Raw genomic sequence first — 18,422 nt, 5'->3', positions numbered from 1 at the left:
AAATAGAAATTTATCATTACTCAGTTGAGTTCAAAACAAAGCTGGGGTACCATAAGGGATTACTCATCACTTGGTAGTAACCAAGTGATGCTGGCAAGAGAGAGGCCAAGACTGAGCTAGTCAATCCAGTAGAGATGGATATGCATAGAGGTGGCGTTTTGGCTCATAGGAGCAAATGCTCTCATTATATAAAATATTTAAAAATTAATTTTAAAAATGCTAAAAAAACTGACATAATTTTTTTGGTGTACATCGTGACATTCTATGTTCGTACACAAGTTTTCGTAGCAAAACAACATTTTGTGTGGTGTGTACAAAAAAGACAAAAAAAAGTGATGTACGTAGTCGTGTTACAGCATCAAAATTTGTCTTTTTTACAGGAGCCACATAATTTTTTTCTTTTTTTGAAAATTTGTGTACCAACATAAAATGTCTAGATGTACATGTAAAAATTTAGTTTAGAATTTTTTAACACTTCGAAATTTGGATTCACATAATGAGAGCAAATGCTCCTATGAGCCAAAGTGCATTTCCCAGAACACATAGCCTATCCAAGTTAACCAGATAAAACCAACCCTTGACAGCCAACTTAATAACCTAACATCACCTAGTCTTTTAAACCATCAGAAACTTCTCATTTTTTTCAAAGGATACCACAGTGGCATTCATATTGGAGTCTAGCTAATGAAAATCAAGAACTAGTCTTGATCTCCAAATGGTGATTAGAGAGAATTTATTCATCTTATGCAACATTAGGGACAAATGGGATCATGCAAGGGACTTGGGTCATTTGGATCATAAGGCATCAATTAAGGAGGCAACTAGGGACAAAGGGAAACATTTGATGATCCATTATCATAGGCAACAAATCATCAATCTTTTTCCCCACTAATCTAGCTAGAGTCCTTAAAAGAGATTACCAACAGGAACTCAAGCCACTACTTGATCTTACTAATTCAACATCTGACTAATTAAGCATAAGCTTATTTAGTTACTGTCAGCCACCGAGAGATTAACAAAAGACAAACAGATAATTTAACCATATAGTTAAATAGGAGAGGCCCAAAATAATAGTACACCCATAAGGTAAAAGCCACATGTGCATGACACTTTGAGCTACCAAGAATAAAGGCCAACACTAAAACTTGAACAGTCACCAGATATTCATGGGTACTTAGGATCAGTAGGGAATTGATAAAGCAGTGAGGAGCAAGCATACCATCAGAAACTGTCCATTTGAGAGAAATAACATTGGGGTAATGTTAAAATCTTTGTCTCCATATTTGGGAGACATTTTTAGTATTGGAGTCTAGCTAATGGAAACCAAGAACTAGTCTTGATCTCCAAATGGTGATTAGAGGGAATTTATTCATCTTAAGCAACATTAGGGACAAATGGGATCATGCAAGGGACTTGGATCATTTGGATCATAAGGCATCAATTAAGGAGGCAACCAGGGACAAAGGGAAACATTTGATGATCCATTATCATAGGCAGCAAAGCAGCAATCTTTTTCCCTTCTAATCTAGATAGAGTCCTTAAAAGAAATTCTACTTAAAATGAAGTAGGTCTTTGTTGGTATTGATTACCACCAGGAACTCAAGCCACTACTTGATCTTACTAATTCAAAGCAGGACCAGTGCTGATGTTGCCATCATCTCTGACCCCAAGAACTCTCTCATGTTCTCTCTCACATGCCATGCCAACTGCTTGCTCCAAACTTACAACAACACAAACACAAGCATCTTCAATCAGCAGTAACCACTTGTGCTAATACTGGCAAACAACTAGTAGTACTATTTCGCATTCCGTAGAATCTTAGAGCAAGCTAGGACTATAAATTGCTGCCAATTCAATACAAGAGGCTCATCATCCACATGATTCATCATCACGAGCCAGAGAATGGAAATAATATATCCAGATCGAGCACAACAGCATCCAGAGCACAACAGCAGCACATCAGCATCCAGATCGAGCACAACAACATCCAGGAGACAACAACAACACATCCAGAGTAGGGGTAGAGGAAGAGGGAGGGGAGGGGAGAGGTGGAGCTCACCGACGATAGGGGTGGAGGAGGAGGTTGACGATGACGGCAGGGGTGGAGGCGGAGGAAGACGCGGCGGCTCCTCCTCCTTGACGCGGAGCCGGCCCCTCCTCCTTGATGCGGCAGCCCCTCCTCCTCCACGCCGCAGCGGCTTGTGCTGCTGGTGGCGGGGATGGGTGGAGCGTGGCGGCATGCGGCCCTCGCGGAGGAAGGCGGCGGCGACGGCGACGCTCACCATGGAAGGCGGCGACGCGCGGCGGTAGGGAGAGGAAGAGGGGTGGGGGAGGAAGAAGAAGTACGGGCGGGGGAGGGGGTACGGTATGATATAAAAGGCGCTATTTCTGTGGCGCACTAGCACAAGTGCGCCACAGAATCAATTATTTCTGTGGCGCACCAGAACCAGTGCGCCCACAGAAACACTTATTTCTGTGGCGCAGCACGCCATGTGCGCTACAGAAATAACTACACTAATTATTGGTGGTGGCAGGATGTGGGTCCCACATAATTTCTGTGGCGCACGGTTTAGTGGTGCGCCACAAAATAAGCTATTTTTGTGGCGCATCCTTTCTGGTGCGCCACAAAAAAGCTTTCTGTGGCGCATTTTTAGTGGTGCGCCACAGAACTAGGCGATTTACACAGAAATAACCCTTTGTTGCAACTATAGCACAGACTGACCCTCCGGGCAAACTATTTCACTCATCTAACCCTTTTGTGTGGCGCCCTCCCATGGGCTCCACACATGCCCGAGTGGCGCCCGTACCTGCGGCGCCACTCTCCCAGCCGACGTGGCGCCCTCGACGCTGAGCTGGTGCGCCGAGCCGACGTGGCAGGATGTGTGGTGCCGCTCCTATCGGCGCCACACATGCACTTGTAATTTCCCAAAACATACTGTAAGACAAATCGCTTGGGACTTAGCCGTTTGGCGAGGCTCTATGTGTGGTGCCGATGCCACGGGCGCCACTCTTCACAGTGTGGCGCCGATGCCACGGGCGCCACACATCCACTTAAGTGTGGCGCCCGCGCCCAGCCCAACCCTCTTCTTCTTTCTCTTCCTCTCTGCTTCTCCTCCTCCAACTGCCGCCGCCGGCCGCCTCTCCTCCGCCCCCCACCAAATCCTCCACGGATTGGACAGATCAGGCCGGCCAAATCCATCCCCATACAATCCTCAAGGTATTCCCCTTCGTTTCCCTTCGATTCATCCAAGATTTGCTCCGATTTAATTCGATTTAGACATGGAACCTAGATTGGAAATGTTGGTTGTTGGAATCTATATTGATGTGTATGTATTGAAATTGATAGCCTCATTGTATGCATGTGTTTGAACGAGTGCGAGGTTGTTTGGGATCAGAGCTACAGAGATGAAAAGCCTATCGGACAGTTGCGGCATTTTATTAAGGTACGATCACCAACTTTGAATGTACGCCATTATGTTCGGATGGCTTTGTAACCATGACTTCCATGACGCAGAACACTGCACGAAAGATGCGGCGGTTAGCCAACTTGCTAGGTTGTCGCGACGGCGAAATCTCTACATCCTCTTCTGAAGAGGTGGAGGTATGGACTATTTTGTTGCTGTCAAACATGTGCTTACTAATTTCACCTTTTGTAATCTCATGTGTTCATGTTTGTGAAGATTCCTGACGACGAGGAAACTTTGAGTCAAAGCATTAGTCGCGGCAAGAAGCAAGCCCCACGGTCAGCTTACCAGTTGAAGCCAAGGGGCAAGACTCCAAACCGGTACACTCCGGAAGATTATGTCAACCGAGGAAAGAAGGTTGTCATTGAGGAGGATGAGGCGCCGCCGCGGAGATCATCTTTGAGGAGGATGAGGAACGATGAGCCGTTATCTTCAGAGGAGGAGGAGCAGGAGGAGCAGGAGGAGGAGGAGCAGCAGCAACAAGAGCCACGGCAGCGAACGAAAAGGATGGCCGTCCGGAAGCAGCCCGTGAGGACGGCACGTCGAGGACGAAATTAGGATTTGCTATGTGTTGTTGTGAACTCTATCTTCATAAGTATCGTGTTGTGAACTATATGTCATTTCGAACCATGTCTATTGTTGATACGTGTTGTTTGAATCTATGTGCTACGATGTGAGCTATGATATGTTATATGTGTATGTTCTATGTGTATGAAATTGGTACTGTTGTGTTGAAAACTGGTTAACTAAGGCAAGAATTTTCATGGTTTTAACACAAGTCAACAAGTGGCGCCCCTCACGCTGGCGCCACACCTCACTATGTGGCGCCTAGGGCGTCGGCGCCACATATGTTGTTTATATGTTGAAAACATCCAGGGGCTCCGGACGTCTGGGACTTAGCCGTTTTGGCGAGACTCTATGTGTGGCGCCCGTGGCACCGGCGCCACACTGCACTGTGTGATGCCCATGGCATCGGCGCCACACACGTCAACTTATATCAACTATGGGGTCGAAAACATCCAGGGGCTCTGGACGATTAGTCCTTAGCCGTTTTGGCGAGCCTCTTTGTGTGGCGCCCGTGCCGTCGGCGCCACATGGTGAGGTGTGGCGCCCATGCCTTCGGCGCCACACAAACAAGGTCGCCAAAACGGCTAAGTCCCTAGAGAAATGTCTTACAGTATGTTTGTGCAAACATAAGTGGATGTGTGGCGCCGATGCCACAGGCGCCACACTTTCAAAATGTAGCGCCGACGAGAGCGGCGCCGCACATCCTGCCACGTCAGATGGGTAGCACACCTCAGCGTCGACGGCGCCACGTCGGATGGGTGTGTGGTGCCAGAAGCACGGGCGCCATTTGGGCATGTGTGCCGCCTATGGGATGGACGCCACACAAAAGGGTTAGATGGGTGAAATAGTTTGTCCGAGAGGTCAGTCTGTGCTATAGTTTGACAAAAGGTTATTTCTGTGTAAATCGCCACAGAACTAAGCTCCACGCCTCCACCTATAAGCATTTTCCTACTAGTGAGGGTAGCGGTTACAAAATTTGACCACCACCTAGTTAAATAGCATGATTCACACACATATATTAATAACTGTGTCCAATAGGATTAGTACAAAATAAATTGGGTGGCAACGGTGTGCCCTGTCTCTTGAAAGCCACCTTCTGCATCTATACATCCGACACTACGTCGTCATCTTCTGCCTTGCCTAGCTCTAAAAAGTCTTCCCAACAATGTTGGCTCCTATGTCTTCAAGGGTGTCGGATGTTCGTCGTCTTCTACCCAACAGTAGTGTACAAACGTCGTTTTCCCAACAACACCGGCTTTAATGCGGTGGACAGAGCTACGCTTGTATGTCTTCATGAACAACACATCATTGCCGGACGTGCAGCTCACCCTTAAGGAGATAAAACCGAGGAGATGTGTCACTCAGAACAAATAGATAGTATATATTAATTAAGCAATCAACCTAAGAACTACATGTTTAAGCTACGCATTCTTCACATTGTTCATAGAGAATGTAGACATGCTGAGATTACGCGGGGTTCAGTATACCCCTCCATCAATGTCAATCTCACTGAATGTCGACATGCCAGTATACCCCTCCATCAATGTCAATCTCACTGAATGTCGACATGCCAAGATACGCAGGGTTCAATATGCCCCTCCATCAATGTCAATCTCACTGAGATAGTCTACATCCCTAAGCTCATGCTCTGTGATTAAACACCGAGCATTATCACTGCTCCGGTAGAAAAATCCTAGCAACGGGTTCCACGGCTGTGTAACAGGGTTAGCTCTCAAAAATAGTTGCTTCTCATCAGTTACCTCCATTCAGAATAGACGGCTGATACCATCAACAAGCTGTGACGCCCCAAGGTCGGTACCATGAGGATTCCAGCTATCGTGCTGAAATTCGCATGCTGTCGACTTGAAAACGCCCTCCTACACGACGTGTACGATAAATCACATACGTGATGCAAGAGGAATTACCACAAGTAAAAACATTCCAACAAGTTTACAATAGAGACCACACGAAACACATATTACAACAACAACTCCAACGAGTCATGAATTCAAATATACAATACAAAAATCAAGCCACAAATAAAAGAAATAAAAGTCCAAGTATATACAAGATACAAACTGGACTAAGAGTTCATAATCAGTGGCGTCTCTAACCTAGCCCAAACTAAGCTAGAAGGATAACCTTGCTAACGTTGTCATCACATACCTGTCAAAAGTCAGGTTTTGTAATCCACACAGGCATTGACATATAAGTTTAGGCACTGAAAACAAATGAACAACTTTTGTAGGGTGCTTTTGCGTGGGGGCGAACTTTTTTCTGCAATCTTGGTGTATATCGGTGAAAGGTCCCCTTTACATCTATATTTACACCGCTGGCCATAGTGATCACGGCAATATTATCTACGGTCTTCCTGCACGAAAAGCTCCATATGGCAGGTATGTACTCACTCCATATTGGCGACTAGTACTACTGCTACATAACGAACTGAATTTCTAGTCTCCATCTCTCTCGCTCTCCGTCGCGCTACCCGATCTGGTGGGCGATGGCAGGCAGTGGTGGCTGGAGGTCGTGGGCCGAAAGGTACAAACCTGGTGTAAATCCTACCTTGATCCACTCTCATTGGCAACTTGGATGTGCTTCCTATCCACCTTGTAATGCATGGTGATGGCATTCTTCCTAGAAACAAACTACATGGAAATCTGGAGGCTTGCTTGAGTTGTTTCTATCTGGGAGCTCCCCTGCATCCAATACGGAGTAAGTTCTGCTCCATCCAAATGCGCATGTTGTAATCCGGATATGCATTGACATATAAGTTTAGCCACTCAAAACAAACGAACAATTTTTGTAGGGTGTTTTCACCTCGGGAGCAAACTTCTTTCTCCAATCTTGGTGCGTATCGGTGAAGGGTCCCCTTTACAGCGAAATATTTACACCATTGAGCACAGTGATCACGTCAATATTATCCACGCTCTTCCTTCACGAAGAACTCCATATATGTTGGCAGGTATGTACTCACTTGATTCGTAAAAAAAAACTGGCGTTGAACACCCTGTTGTGTGCAGTGGATAATTCATTTTCGGCATGTATGTAGTATTGTGGGGCGCAGATGATGTAAAAAAGCGAGAGGCTGGCCATACGCTGTACTGATCCTGAGAGCATTGTAGGAGAACCTAAGGTCTGGTCTTAATTGGTTGTGTTTGGCAATGACCTTGTTGAAGGCACTGTTTTGTGAGTGCAGACTTTCTCCGGGGTGAAAACCTATGATCGTTGATCAGGGCAATGGCGGTGCTTGTGCACTGTTTCCTTCTTGAAGGCGTCGCTTTTGGAGATGATGAATTTCTGGTGTTGTCTTGGTGGTGTTTGGTCCGCTGTTACAAGGAATATGTCACTGTAGCGGGCCTTTTTCTTTTATGTAATTCTTCTTTCTTTTTTTAGTTGTGTGCATCTGTATTGCCAATAGGGCACTGCGTTGTTGCAGAGGGGCTGGGTGTAATTTGTATCTCCATGATATTAATATATTCCTTTTATCGAAAAATCAGTGTAAAAATAGATAGTGAGACTAACCTTTCAGAACCATTGTTATCTGAAAGCGCGAACCCTGATACTTCAACATGCCAATGATATTGCAGTATTTTGAAATGAGCTTCTAGCCTGTGAATTGGTCATCAGCTGTTTTATGTACTTTATTTTACTGATTGCTACATAAAGTAGAATATATATTTGTGATTTGGGGTCCTTGTCCATAGTATGATGATCAAAGACACGGTCTGGCAGTCTGCTCAATGCACAATCTGCAGAGCATATCTGACCCAACAAGTCATGAACCTGTCGCTGTCTGCAATTACTAGGATGATTCAGGCAAGATGGAAGATATATGATGGAGGTTGCCAATTGGCAAGGACTGAAACCTATGCCAAGCAGGGCCAGTAGTCTAAAGAGTCGCACAGAAAAGACAACAAGAAGGCGATGCCATGCCTAGCTATAACTATTATTGCTAGAACCATTATTGCAAGTGAAAGTGAAAGGAGGTGCATATCTTTGAGGTTGTGTTAGGCTGGACTTGCCTCTCTCATGAACCATGATCCACCACAGCTTTCCCTTGTAGTAATACTTCGATGGGAAGTATGGCAGAATTGGTCAAGAAAACATTGAAGGCACGCCAGCAAATCTGTCTGCTACTTTTGTATGTAAGTGCTAAGTGGCCGATAGCAGCAAATATCTGAACAAGAAAGGACGGTAATTGGCTGATCAGCTTGAGGTAGGTTTGTTTCCGATGATGACACTTGAGGTAGGAATACGCTGGAGAACAAAGAAAGCGTACGTGGCACATATATTGCGAAAACATACATGCAATCGCAATTCAGGGAGAATGGGCTCAAAGACGAATTTTAATAATAAACGTAACTACACAACACACTGCTGCTGTCCAAAGATCGAACGAGCAATAGACCATCAAATCAAAACAAATGATTTCATCGACCATCACAAATACTGAAATGTCGAAAAGAACACGATCCGGTGCAGATTTGCAGAATACTGTGTCAAGCGAAATTTGAAGAGAAATCTTGAACAAATTAAGGTGGAAATGACTTGAAAATTTTAGAAGAAAGTAATATATAAATAAAGTACGCCAGGTACTAGGTACATATATAATGGTCTGTCATATCAAAGAACAGCATATACAACCCTCCTCCTGATCATACAGTAGACACTACCTAGCTAATATAGATGATCAGAACACAGAATAATCTCGTCTGTACAAAGCTAGACCAGGCCAACCTACAGATATAGTAAATGGTAATGACTCGCATCAAAGAAGGCGACACAAGTGACCCTGACAGACGGTCACTGGCCAGGCCAAGCCGAGGCTCAGACCGATCAAGCGTATCCGCCCTGCTTGTAGCCGTTGTGATGGTCCCTGCGGTTGTTCCTGAAAGCGCAGCAGCCGACCGAGTAGACGATGATGATGAAGACGAGGAAGATGATGTTGAGGATGGCGATACGCTTCCAGTCCCGCCTGACTGTGGCCACCACGCCGGCCTTGCATGACTGGCAGCCGTAGCAGAGCGTGGCCGCGTCGTTGCCCCACGTGGTGCAGTCCGGGTCCGTCGAGTTCGAGGTGCCGGTCCACTGCGTGCTGTTGGAGAAGGTGAAGCCGCAGCTGGCCGGAGGCTTGCAGCAACCGGACTGCACACAGAGAAAGGGAGAAATGGTCAGCCTCGGTGGTAACACAACGATGATACACTAATTTCACCCATTCAAGAAAAAAATGATTGTTATGTTTCAGTGATCCAGTCCTCATTTTTTTTATAGAAAGAAAATATTTGGGCACGGACCGGTTGAATACTGTGAGCCTAACTAGTCAACAAGTTTGGTGATATGTATCCTAACCTTTAAATATTGCAACGGTCAAAGGATTTGGAAAGAGTTGAAAGCAATCCAGCTGCCCAGAGGATTGCTTTGCGACGAAGGAAAAAACACTAAATAAGGAGTAATCCGTTGATAATACCATGTGCTCACGAGTCATCCCCATTGGAGATTGTGAAGATCGTATCAAATCGAACACTAGTAGGTATTCAAAACCCAGACCTGTACTTTTGTTTTTGATTGAGCAATGTGATCTTTTACCTTGTAATTAACCATGCGACTGTTATGTGCAAAAAATGGAGTCGGGGCTATGACTAATCGTATGGACATAAGCAAGTCTAGCAGAGTAGAAGTTTCAAAAGGAAAAAACTCAGAGTAGATATAAGTTCTGCCATTAAATCGATGAAGGATGTCTACCTCAGGCTCACCCGTACACGTAAACATCACCACTAAACAAGTTGCGCGACTACAATTTCTGAAACTACATTGTTGACTTTGGCACTAGGAACTATCTTATCCTCCTGCTCGATCGTCAGAAATATCTCCGCGAACACATAGGCAACACGTGGAAATAAATACCACTCATATTTATAAGAGAAAACATGACAACAAGTAATACACGGCAAATTAAGTGTGCCTTTTCTATGTTAGCGGTACGACTATCTTCAGAAGATATATGAAATTAATGGCCAATTATAAGATGATGCAAAGTGAGAACAGTTTTTTCTTTTTGGAAGTAATTAAATGGTGGTGGATGGAGCGGTTACCTGGATTGGAGAGACGTCGTCGCGAAGGAATCGGCTGAGCGTGTCCTGCTTGTCCTCGAGGGACCTGCAGACCTTGGAGTCGGCGAGGCAGCCCCTGATCCTGTTCCAGTTCTTGCTGCTCTCGACCCGCTTCTGGAGCCAGTTGGAGTAGTCGCCGAGCCTGTACTCCCTGATCCCGCGGTCGGACACGGCGTCCCCGGCGCCCTTGTTGGTGACCACGAAGGCGAAGACGGTGAAGCCGAGGAGGACGACGATGAGGAGGAACATGGCGACGAGGTAGAACCAGAGGAGGCAGGTCACGCGGCAGCACGCGCCGACGAGCCCCGCGATGGAGACCAGCATGAGGAAGACGCCCACCGCGATGATCGGCGCCGCCAGGTACCGCTCGCACTCCGTGCCGTCGGCGCGCTGCCGCAGCCAGATGCCGCCGGCGAGGATCGGGACGGACAGGAGGAAGGTGATCGCGTTCAGGACGCCGATCATCGTGTTGCTCAGACGCACCATCGTGAAGGTGCCGGCGGCGGCGGTGCGGTTGGTTTCTTGCAGAGGGGTTGGCCGACGGTTGGTTGGAACTTCGGAACGGCGGTTTTCGAAAGTTTTTGGGGTGAGGGTAGGGGAAGTGGCAGGGTGGGTTGAGGGAGATGCGGTGGTGGACGTGGTATTTGTAGATGGGAATGTGCGCGTGGGGAGGAATTGGGCCGTACCGCAGCGGGACGAAAGTTCTTGGGCTTTTCGTCTGCCAGGGAGCGGTGGTTCGTTCCTTGACCGCCTGCCCAGGGGTGTGCACACGCAAGCGTATTGACCGAGCCCTCCTGCCTCGGGTCTGGTTATGTTTCATTTTCTCTTTGTTCATGTTTCGATAGGTTCAAAAGGATGTGGCAATTTGGGGGAGTGATTGCTGCTCGACCGGATGACGCGTTTCGGGTCGCTCTCCGTTGATCGCAAGATGTTTTCAACTTGGTAACGACAAGTTGACAACCAAGTGTTAATGCCCACATCTTTTTCGACGCGCTGAAGAAAAGAAAACTAGGATCTACCAAATCGCACATGCCGTGTACAAACAAATATATCTCTATGGTGTAAACCGTTTTAGCAAACTATTTAGATTTGTTAAAACGCCTTACAGAGGAAGTGCAAATAAGTTGTCGTCCCGTCTTCAGTCTCACGAAGAGGTTTCTCTCCGAGCGCATTTCAAGAATTTAAGGTGGGTATTGTATGTAGGAGTTACTTCCTCCGATTCGTATTACTTGTCGCTAGTATGGTGTATCTAGAACTAAAATGTGTATATATACATCTGTATTACAGATAATTAATATGAATCGAAGGAAATACTATTATGCGCAAGTACTATACAATTAGTAAATAGTATCTTATAGGAAAATTCGCTTCGGACTTCGGATGTCATGAGGCTCTTTACTTTTTGAGATCTGAAAATATGATTATAACATTTCAAAAGTTCTAAAAGAAATTCTAGACATAGATGATGATGTAATCTACCAACACAAAATCTGAACCTAAATTAGCTTAAATTTTAACTACACTAAAATGAAAAAAAAATTCTATTTCGAGAAGAGATTTTCTCGTGTTGGTATATTACTTTATTTTCCACATCTATAAGTTTTGTCCATTTTTTTGAAACTTCAAAACCGCCATTTTAGAAGAAAAAAACTCTATGTAGCCTGTGCTCCAAAAATCCGTAGTCTTATCTACTGCACTCTTTCTAAGAATAGCAATGGATCGACTTTGGACAAATATACCAAAACGAAATCCATATCCACATCCATAAACCCGACCGTGCGGCCGTGCCTCGCCCTCAAAGCTATACATTGGCATGGATGCCACCTAACTTAGAAACCGCTGAATATCTTGATATCCATGGATATCCGTGGGTTTACGCACAATGTACATCAACATCACAACATTTCTACAGCATTTGAGCACTTTAGCATCATTTCAGCACTACAAAAGCATTCCAGCAGCAATATAAACAACTGATGACCCACAAGTATAGGGGGTGTATCGTAGTACTTTCGATAAATAAGAGTGTCGAACCCAACGAGGAGCAGGTGTTGACAAGCAGTTTCGATGAAGGATTCACTGTAAATGCTCACAGACAAGTATTCAGGGGGTTTTGATATAGCAGATAAATAAAGTACAAGTAAATAAAATGCGAGAGTAATAATTGCAGCGAGTGGCCCAATCCTTTTTAGCACAAAGGACAAGCTAGTTTGTTTACTTATAATGACCAAACGTTCTTGAGGACACACGGGAATTTAGTCTAGTGCTTTCGCTTCATATAGCTGATTAATCTTCATTGTTTTGATAAGTGTTGTGTGGGTGAACATATGCTAATGCACTCGCCCTTCCTAGGACTAATACATACTTGTGATTATACCCCTTGCAAGCATCCGCAAATACAAGAAAGTAATTAAGATAAATCTAACCACAGCCTTAAACTCCGAGATCCCGCTATCCCTCCCGCATCGATATACCAACGGGGGTTTAGGTTTCGTCACTCCGGCAACCCCGCAATTAGCAAACGAATACAAGATGTATTCCCCTAGGCCCATAAAGGTGAAGTATCATGTAGTCGACGTTCACATGACACCACTAGAAGAATAACACCACAACTTAAATATCATAACATTGAATATTACCCGACATAATTCACTACTAACATTTAGACTTCACCCATGTCCTCAAGAACTAAACAAACTACTCACGAGACATCATATGGAACATGATCAGAGGTGATATGATGATGAATAACAATCTAAACATAAACCTTGGTTCAATGGTTTCACTCAATAGCCTCGATAACAAGGAGTAATCAATACCGGGAGAGTTTCCCCTATCAAACAATCAAGATTCAACCCTAGATGTTACAGCGGTGACGAGGTGCAGCGGTGGAGATGGCGGTGATGATGATGGAGATGATGGTGATGATGATCCCAATGATGTCCAGCTCGATGACGGTGACGATGGCGTCGATTCCCCCCCCCCCCCGGAGGGAATTTCCCCAGTGGATTTCAGCCTGCCGGAGAGCTCTTTTCTCTCTGGTGTTTTCCGCCCCGCAGAGGCGGCTGTGTCTCTTCGCGATTATTCTCCGGAGCTTAGGTTTTTGGGACGAAGAAGTACGCGAAGGAGAGGAGGCCAGAGGGGGCGGTGGGCCCCCTCCCCACAAGGCGGCGCGGCCAGGCCTGGGCCCGCGCCGGCCTATGGGGGGGCCCATGGCGGCCCTCCTCAGCTCCTCCTTCTGGCTGTCTCCGTCTTCTGGAAAAATAAGATTTTCCGTGTAATTTCCGTCAATTGCTGATCTTCCGAAATATTGCATTATGATGGTGCTTTTTCCAGCAGAATCCTGACTCCGGTGCGCGATTCTCCAATAATCATGAAACATGCAAAATAGATGAAATAACATAAGTATCATCTCTAAATATGAAATATATCAATGAATAACAGTAAATTATGATATAAAATAGTGATGCAAAATGGACGTATCAACTCCCCCAAGCTTAGACTTCGCTTGTCCCCAAGCGAAACTGAACTCAGTAAACAAGACCACATGTTTATGGAGTGAAGAGTCGATAAATAAAATACGGACAAGAAACATCATATTAATTCACACAAGACATTCTAGTGAACAACTTCCTCATATAATTCAACTTGAAACAAGTAAAAGGAAATCACAAATAAAGGTGCATAGGAAATCATAATTGGTGATGGCAAACTTCGTTCTTGGTCAGAGAATATTTAACAGATTGTACTTATTTATCGAGCAACGCTCTTATATTAAAGCTTATAGCAAAATTTGCATACTCAATCATAATAATCTCCTCATAATCATGGATAACCTTCAAAGCTATATTCATTCAGATAAAACTTGTACTGAACAAGGAAGAAATAAAGGCATGATTAAATAAATCACAATATAGATGGTTGGATCACAACAACTCAATTGCTTGCTTAAGATGGAGGGAAATAGGTTTACTGACTCAACATGAAAATAAAAGATATGCCCTTCGCAGAGGGAAGCAGGTATTAAATCATTTGCTAGAGCTTTTCAAGTTTTGAAATCATATAGAGAGCATAAAAGTAAAGTTTTGAGAGGTGTTTGTTGTTGTCAACGAATGGTAGTGGGCACTCTAACCCCCTTGCCAAACAGACTTCCAAAGAGCGGCTCCCATGAAGGACGTTATCTCTACCAGCAAGGTATATCATCCCTCTTCTCTTTTGTTTACACATGTATTTTAGTTTATTTAAGGATGACACTCCTCCCAACCTTTGCTTTCTCAAGCCATGGCTAACCGAATCCTCGGGTGCCTTCCAACATTTCACATACCATGGAGGAGTGTCTATTGCAAAATTAAGTTGCTTACTAATGAATCGTAGCAAAACATGTGAAGAGGATTATTAATGAGAGTTAATTAATTGGGGCTGGGAACCCCGTTGCCAGCTCCTTTTGCAAAATTATAGGATAAGTGGATGAAGCCACTAGTCCATTAGTGAAAGCTGCCCAACAAGATTGAAAGATAAAACACCACATACTTCCTCATGAGCTATAAAACATTGACACAAATAAGGGATGATAACTTTTTGAATTGTTTTAAGGTAGCACATGAAGTATTTTACTTGGAGTGGCGCAGAATACCACGTGGTAGGTAGTTATGGTGGACACTGATGGCATAGGTTTGGTTTAAAGGTTTTGCTGCACGAGAAGCATTCCCTCTCAGTACAGGTCTTTGGCTAGCAAGGTTGATTAGCAAGCATAAGAGTTGAGGGAAGCAAACAAACATACATGTGATAGAAACAATCATGCATCTTCCTTGTAAGCACAAACAATTTTAACTTCAGAATACTAAGCTCATAGCTAACAAGAAAGAAAGATAATGAAACAACATATCTACATGTATTTCTTCTTCTCTACTTAAACTCAAAGTGTTGTTGCTATTGACCAATGCTAAGTTTGCCAAAACCAAATAGATTTCACTACTAGGAAAAAGGCTTTCAGTGGCGCACCACATATAGCCATCAGTGGCGCACTAGTGGTGCGCCACTGTTATCACGCCACTGCTAACACATAGTAGTGGCGCACTAGGGGTGCGCCACTACTAGCCTAGATACCCGTGGCGCACCGCATGGTGCGCCATTGACATGCCCACCGCTGCGCCACTACTACTCCAAAGTGGTGCGCCACCGTTGGTCGAGGCGATGCGCCACCACCGTGTAGAAGAGGTGCGCCACCGCTGCGCGTCTTGCGTGCGCCATCGGTCCAGCCTAGTAGGTGCGCCACCGTCGCGTGATTACGTGCGCCATCGCCCTCTCCGAGACGTGCGCCATCGCTACTTATCCTTGTGCGCCACCGCTAGTCTCGGAGAGGATCACAGGGCGGTGCGCCATCGGATCGGCAGCAGTGCGCCACCGCTACTTAGTGGTAGTGCGCCACGGATGGTCCACTAGTGCGCCACCGCTAAGATTTCGAAATTTTTTTTGTATCTTGGCAGGTATTTATACAGAGTTGTATATGACAAGTACAATAGCACAATACAGGATATATAACAAGCATATAAACAACAAAGCACAGCTTATCCATACATAGTTCTTCACATTAGCCCCACATGATTCACAAGCATTCACATTAGAGGTTACAATGCAAGTTACGGTGTTACAAGTCACAAATGAGCTAGTAGTGGCACAAGGTCGATCATCTAAACTAGCATCACATAGAAGAGAGCTAGAGTCACTACTAGCACCGTCCCGATGAAAGTGGTCTTCATCCGGTTCCTCCTCCGCTCCGTCCTCTCTCCCGCCGGATAGCGTGCGTATCCGTCTTCGGCCTCCGCTCTAGTGGTGTACCCTTTGTAGCTGTTACCGCTAAAACGGTGAACCTGTCTCCGACACTCCTCCCAGCCGTTGTAGACTCCGGGAACCTTGCCCTTGTACACGACATACCACGTCATATCTCGCGTACATATGCACAAGCCAAAGAAACATTAGTGCACGCTCATAGATGTTTGCAACGAATAAGAGCAAACTCAAAAACGATCCAAGTAGTATGAACTAAAAGGCATGCCTCATACATTGTTGGTCGGAACAAATATTAACATTTAGGGACGGAGTAAGTGAAACCAAGTAGGATGCACAAGAGATCGATACTTGTGTCATCGCACCAGGTTCACTTACCCCTCCCCAAGTGTATAGGTGACCAACATTCTAATCATCGGCATTTTGAGATACCAAAGCAAATGGAAGAATGACAAGGGCCTCATACTTTGTCGATCCAAACAAATATTAACATTTAGAGAAGGGGTTAGTGAAACCAAGTAGGATGCACAAGAGATTGATACTTGTGTCATCGCACCGAGTTCACTCGACCCCTCCCCAAGTGTATAGGTGACCAACATTCTAATCATCGGCATTTTGAGATACCAAAGCAAATGGAAGAATGATAAGGGCCTCATACTTTGTCGGTCAAAACAAATATTAACATTCCAGTGATGGCGTAAGCGAGGCCAGTAGGATGCACAAGACATGGATATTTGTGCCATCACACCAGGCTCACTTACGTCACCACGGAGTGTACAAGTGACCAACCATTCTAATCATCGGCCAATGCAATTAAGAAGTGCCAACTCAAATAAGAAACAAGTAGCTAGTATGAACTAAATGGAATGCCTCATACATTGTTGGTCGAAACAAATATTAACATTCCGGGACGGAGTTAGCGAGCCAGGTACGATGCACAAGAGATTGATATTTGTGCAATCACACGAGGCTCACTAACACCGCCCCTGAGTGTACGGTGACCAAGCATTTTAATCATCGGCATTTTGAAAATCTCAAAGCAAATGGAATGACAAAATGGAATAAGTGCCTCATACATTGTTGGTCGAAACAAATATGAACATCCCGGGATGGCGTTAGTGAGGCCAGGTAGGATGCACAAGAGATTGATATTTGTGCCATCACACCAGGCTCACTAGCGACACCCCGAGTGTACGGTTGACCGAACATTCTAATCATCGGCATTTTGAGATACCAAAGCAAATGGAATGACAAGGGCAAACAAATATGAACATCCCGGGATGGTGTCAGCGAGGCAAGGTAGGATGCACAAGAGATTGATATTTGGACATAACATCATCATACCTAACATCGTAGCTTCATACAATTTAATATAGAATTCAAACAATGTAGGATAACGTTGCATAGAAAACAAAAATTTTCCTACCGCGAACACGCAATCCAAGCCAAGATGCAATCTAGAAGACGGTAGCAACGAGGGGATTATCGAGTCTCACCCTTGAAGAGATTCCAAAGCCTACAAGATGAGGCTCTTGTTGCTGCGGTAGACGTTCACTTGCCGCTTGCAAAAGCGCGTAGAAGATCTTGATCACGGCGCCACGAACGGGCAGCACCTCCGTACTCGGTCACACGTTCGGTGTTGATGAAGACGACGTCCTTCTCCCCGTTCCAGCGGGCAGCGGAAGTAGTAGATCCTCCTCGGAATCCCGACAGCACAACGGCGTGGTGGCGGTGTCGATGGAGAACTCCGGCAGGGCTTCGCCTAAGCGTATGCGGGAGAAGTGGTGGAGGAGGAGAGGCTAGGGTTTGGGGAGAGGGGGTGGCTAGGGCGCCGGCCATGGGCAGCCCTAGGTGGTGCGGCCAAGAGTGGCTGCCCCTTCCTCTCCTCCTCATTATATAAGTGGAAATCCCCAAGAGTTGTAGTCCAAGTCTTCGAATAAGACCCCAACAACAAAACCTCCCATAGGTGGGAAACCTACTCAAGGGGGGAGTCCTACCCAAGGTGGGACTCCCACCTTTCCCTTAGGTGGGGTGGCCGGCCACCTATGGTGGAGTCCACCCGGGACTCCACCCTTTAGGGTTTGGCTGGCCATGCAAGGTGGAGTCCCTTCGGGACTCCACTTTCCATGGTGATTTCTTCCGGACTTTTCTAGAACCTTCTAGAACCTGCCATAAATGCACCGGATCATTTCCAAACTTGGAATATGACTTCCTATATATGAATCTTATTCTCCGGACCATTCCGGACCTCCTCGTGATGTCCTGGATCCCATCCGAGACTCCGAACAAAAACTTCGAACTCCATTCCTTATTCCATATCTACTTAAACGACATCAAACCTTAAGTGTGTCACCCTACGGTTCGCGAACTATGTAGACATGGTTGAGATCTCTCTCCGACCAATAACCAATAGCGGGATCTGGAGATCCATAATGGCTCCCACATATTCAACGATGACTTAGTGATCGAATGAACCATTCACATACGATAC

General features: G+C 45.4%; 1 protein-coding gene across 1 annotated transcript; it reads right to left on the bottom strand.

Annotated features, from left to right (window-relative positions):
- Nucleotides 1-8,594: 8,594 nt before the first annotated feature.
- On the bottom strand, nt 8,595-10,746 carry LOC124653279 (tetraspanin-8-like). Its single transcript, XM_047192350.1, has 2 exons — nt 10,127-10,746; nt 8,595-9,179 (listed from the first exon to the last, which is right to left on the bottom strand). The coding sequence occupies exons 1-2, from the start codon at nt 10,628-10,630 to the stop codon at nt 8,871-8,873; spliced, it is 813 nt and encodes a 270-aa protein (XP_047048306.1). The 5' UTR covers nt 10,631-10,746; the 3' UTR covers nt 8,595-8,870.
- Nucleotides 10,747-18,422: the final 7,676 nt, after the last annotated feature.

The sequence above is a fragment of the Lolium rigidum genome, chromosome 5 (assembly GCF_022539505.1).
Source record: "Lolium rigidum isolate FL_2022 chromosome 5, APGP_CSIRO_Lrig_0.1, whole genome shotgun sequence".
Taxonomy (NCBI): domain Eukaryota; kingdom Viridiplantae; phylum Streptophyta; class Magnoliopsida; order Poales; family Poaceae; genus Lolium; species Lolium rigidum.
The sequence above is the reverse complement of the archived record's forward strand: the minus strand, read 5'-3'. Positions and strand labels throughout refer to the sequence as shown.